The following is a 4,399-nucleotide window of genomic DNA, read 5'->3' as shown; positions in this document are numbered from 1 at the left end:
CAAGAATATTCTGGCACTTTGTACATATTTCTTAAAAAAGAAAATAGATTATCAAGCATGCTGTGTCCTTAGAAGGGAGAGGGCACAGGCATTAAATTTTGTTTAACACTAAAGGTAATTTTCGAGGAAGAAATGAGTGGTTTACAATAAAGAGGCTCGACCAAAGACGTCTGAAACGATTTAAGTTCCTCGAAGCGAACGATGTCATTTTAAAGTCGGTTAATGATTGATATATTAACAAAATACGAGCTTGAAGCGGGGGTGCCTGAAATTGAGTTAGGTACCTTGTGGTAAAAATAAGTAGGGATTGCCCCATACACGAAACAAGTGCCTGTGGGAGAGGGTCACCAGAAAACTTGCAAACACTGGAGTCTCTAGGGATGTTTCAAGAAATCCTAACGAAATAGGCCTCTAAAATGGGGGGGGGGGGGGTCAGTACCAAAGATGAAAGACTCCCTCCCACCCCACCACTATTAATTTGACAGTCTTTTCTTTTTGGTTGAACGACAATTATTCTGGTCTAGAACTTTTTCTAGAGTGGCCCCTACATCATAGCACTTTGAATCTGAAAAAGCCTCCTCCGGCCCTGAGTATTGAAAAAAGAAGTGTGGTTTTTTTTTTCATATCGAAAGCGATATTAAAGATAGGGAATATCAGTACATGTACATTTTGAAAATAGGTAAAAGGGCAAATTTACAATCTTGATTCGATAAAAAAAAAAAAAAGCTACGATAACTTACCTGAAAATCCATGGTGCCAGTCAGCACATATAATAAACATCTCCTGGCGTGAACGCATTTATAAATTATGGCATCGAATTTCATAGTATAGAATACATGTCAGTAGTACTTCTAATTCGAAAATGTGTGCAGATTCTTTCGACGCTATATTTGTAACATTCAGCTCAAAGGATTTTTTAAAATTTTATATATATATATATATATATATATATATATATATATATATATATATATATATATATATATATATATATATATATATATATATATATATATATATATATATATAATATTTTTTCTTGACAGGATTTGGGATGGTAAAAGGTGCAATGAGCCACGACGAAGCTTTGTTATCAAAAGAAACAAAGTAGAAATGGCCTCTTCTGAAACACAGACCTGAAAGACTTCTTTTATTTTGGAGGGGCACATTTCAGCTCATTCATGCAAGCATACGAAAAGTTTAGAGATGTTTTTGAAAGCAGTACTTTTTTCAATAAAAACATGAGAAATCGATCTGAGTTTCGTTTTTTCCCTTCATTACTTTAATAGATTTTACTTTAAGTAAATGCAACACAGGTGAAAATACAAAAAGAAATAGACACATGATTGGGTTTGAATATTGAGAAAAAGACCTCCATTGTCTGTGCAAATCGTCAAGAATATCTTTTCTTTATGGATTGTTAAATGCTTTGTTTATAGGCATAAATTACATCAGCTTAAGTGTACTATGTAAATTCTAATGGTTTTAACATTTTATTTATTTCGGAAAAGTAGCTGTTCATATCTAAAATTTGCAGTCGCTGTACCAAGCGATGATTTACTAGTGTACTGAAATGGGAACCCTTAACGCAAGCGTGTATCAAGTACAAATGAACGCCAAAAGACCTAAATCCCACAGGACTATATCGGACTGGGAGTCAAAATGTGAGCTTTGTCAAACGCCTGCTACAGTAGAATGGAAGTGTTTAAACTGTTCTGATTTCATGTGTGCTAACTGCTACAAGATTCACAAGCACGGAAAACTGACCAAGATGCACACTATCATCTCAAAAATGAATAGAGGCAAAGAGAGCAACTTACTTCACAACATCCGATGCGAAAAGCACGAAGATGAAAACTTAGAAATCTTTTGTGCTAAGTGTGACAAACCGATTTGCAAGATGTGTCTCATAACAGAGCACAATTCGCACAGTTTGACGCAATTGGAAACAAAAGCGGAAGAAGAAAGTGCCAAGATACGGAAACTGCTGAGCGAAGTTTCGGCCACCAAAATTAAACATTTTCAAGAGCAAATTACAAATCAAGAAGCGGCTATCGAAACTTTTAATCAGAAGGACAAAACGGCTTCACGTGATTTGGAGGCAAAAACGGCAAAGATGATAGGTATTATTAGAGAAATCAGCAACAAACTAGTAAAGGAGAATGCCAATCGTTTGGAATCTATGAAAAAGCACAAAACATCACTGATGAAGGAATTGGCACAAATCAAGAAGTCTGTAGAAGAGGCGGAAATTAGTTTACAGAAAGGAAATGCTCTGGAAATAATTCAGAAGTCTCATTACTTTGAGAGGAAACTTGGCCCAAAAGTCCCGGATGTATTGCATCCAGTGTATCACGATTTCTCCAAGTTCAGAATAGACAAGGAAATTTTTACGGCTTTGAAAAAAGAATGTAATGCAAGGTAAGATAAACTGTGAAGAAGAATTTGATATCGGAAAAAAATGAAAAATTTCCCTGCATACTGTTTTGTTTCCTTTTAGATCTTACGAACGAGATTTTGCGGAGTTGTTGGAGAAAAATAAAGTCCTACAACACGAGCTGGACAAAGTAACAATGGAGAAAGAGAAACAAGTGAAGTCTCTCCAGTCCAAACTAAATGCAGTCACGATCAGGAAAAGGTAACTCATACGTTACTACATCTCTTTCCGTTATGCAACATATTCTAAGGAATTTAATTAGTTAAATTAACTTTTTTTTCTGCAGCAACTTAGAGAAAGAATTGCGCTCTTTGAGGGATTGGAAGACACAGATGGAACAAGAACAGGCCACCTATAGAGAGTCAATAAACAGCAACAACGAAAACACTGAGTTTGTTTATAAACATGCATTTAAATTTGTAATACTCAGTTTAAAGTTTTGTAATAATGTTGACAGTTCTTTAGTCATGAGAGGACTAAACATGATATATAATGAACATAACTTGTTGAAGTTTTCTCTAAGTTTGATGAGAAATGTCTAAAATTTTCGACTTATCCAGAGTAATTCGAACCGTTGGATAGCTGCAGAACTGTAGCGTTGTGGTTTTATATATTAGTCTTTGACCATAACGCCACAGATCATGCACGTAATGCAAATATGGTGCAATTTACGGCGCAAGATTTTCTGCGCACTTTTGGGATGTATTTCTCCACTTTCCAGCACTGGACTATTTAAATACCTTTTTTCCCCCAATTCTAGACATATATGTATTCTATTACCAACCTGTATATTTCATCCACCTCCTAACCCTTTATAGTCGTCACTACAGACCAATAAACTCTCTCTTTTTTAAAATTTTTTGTCGGATGGCAGAAAATTCAAAACAATCGAGTTTATTGGTCTGTAGAGACAATTATAAAGGGCCAGGAGGTGAATAAAATATACAGGTTGGTAAAAGAATATGTCTAGAATTAGGGAAAAAAAGTAGTACATTGTCCAATGCTGGAAAATGGAGTAATACATTCTTAAAGTGCGCAGACAATCTTGCGCCATGAATTGTGCCATATTTGCATTACGTGATCTGTAGCGTTATGGTCAAAGACTAAAATATAAAACCATAACGCTACAGTTCTGCATGCAACCCTCGGATACCTCAACGTTTTTTTATCGGTCCATTTTTATCGGTCCATATCGAGTTCGAGATACAAAAGTTTGATTTTAAACTGTTACTAAGATTGTTAGAAATTCATTGTCGTTTCATTGTCAGTATAAGCTAAGAACTGTAACTTTAATGACTGTTGTGGCTCATGCAATTGTCATTTGATGGTTAAAAAATGATATTCAGCGATATTTTTTTAAATACAAAAGTACATCGAGGTTAACATCAGCTACTTTTCTATACATTTTTAAACAGAGCTCTGAAAGAACAAGTGAAGATTTTGCAGTTAGAGATCGAGAGTTTGTCTGAAAACACTAATAGTTCTAATAAAAGTCAAAGATACAGGTAACATAATTTTTGTTTCTGTAATTGAAGATGTATAGAACCAGTTCTTGTTTGACATAAGGGATGGTGAATTTTTTTTTAATGTTTGCAGGGATCTGGAAAAAGAAAACGAGAGGCTGCGAGCTGAAAAGAATCGATTGCAAAAGGAAGGCGGGACAGCAACACTTAAACTAAGAAAAGAGCTCCATGCAGCGAAGAAAGAACCAGGCAGACCAGAGCAAGGAAAAGAGACGTAGTTACTTCCCCTTTGTAATTCTTGACAAATTTCTTTATGCAATCCATAATACATGTATTACTTTCAGCAGTAAAATAGACTGAAAGTATTTTGAATTCCTTCCAACATCTTAATATGATGGGTCAAAAGAAGACTGAAGTACATGTAAATCTGCCAACAGACATGCGTTAAGTGTTTTGTAGAACTACATGTATAATCGTTTTCCTTTTATCGTATGTTTCA

General features: G+C 35.0%; 1 protein-coding gene across 1 annotated transcript; it reads left to right on the top strand.

The window, feature by feature from the left end:
* The first annotated feature begins 1,573 nt into the window (after positions 1-1,573).
* Positions 1,574-4,178, top strand: LOC133173929 (E3 ubiquitin-protein ligase TRIM45-like). The gene is made up of 5 exons (XM_061308994.1): positions 1,574-2,421; positions 2,501-2,638; positions 2,724-2,828; positions 3,853-3,942; positions 4,034-4,178. Exons 1-5 carry the CDS (start codon positions 1,574-1,576, stop codon positions 4,176-4,178), a joined length of 1,326 nt encoding a protein of 441 aa, XP_061164978.1.
* The last annotated feature ends 221 nt before the right edge of the window (positions 4,179-4,399 follow it).

This window comes from Saccostrea echinata, unplaced genomic scaffold (assembly GCF_033153115.1).
Source record: "Saccostrea echinata isolate AGI-Se365-2 ecotype Australia unplaced genomic scaffold, CSIRO_AGI_Sech_v1 ptg000056l, whole genome shotgun sequence".
In the NCBI taxonomy this organism is placed as follows: Eukaryota; Metazoa; Mollusca; class Bivalvia; order Ostreida; family Ostreidae; genus Saccostrea; species Saccostrea echinata.
Note: the sequence above shows the minus strand (reverse complement) of the source record. Positions and strands in the feature narration are given on the sequence as shown.

What these genes read in the sequence shown, in the direction of transcription:
- LOC133173929 (XM_061308994.1), top strand. Translation starts at nt 1,574, where the DNA reads ATGGGAACCCTTAACGCAAGCGTGTATCAAGTACAAATGAACGCCAAA. An exon ending in AGCAACAACGAAAACACTGA is followed by an intron (nt 2,829 to 3,852) that starts GTTTGTTTATAA and finishes ATTTTTAAACAG; the next exon opens with AGCTCTGAAAGAACAAGTGA. An exon ending in AATAAAAGTCAAAGATACAG is followed by an intron (nt 3,943 to 4,033) that starts GTAACATAATTT and finishes TAATGTTTGCAG; the next exon opens with GGATCTGGAAAAAGAAAACG.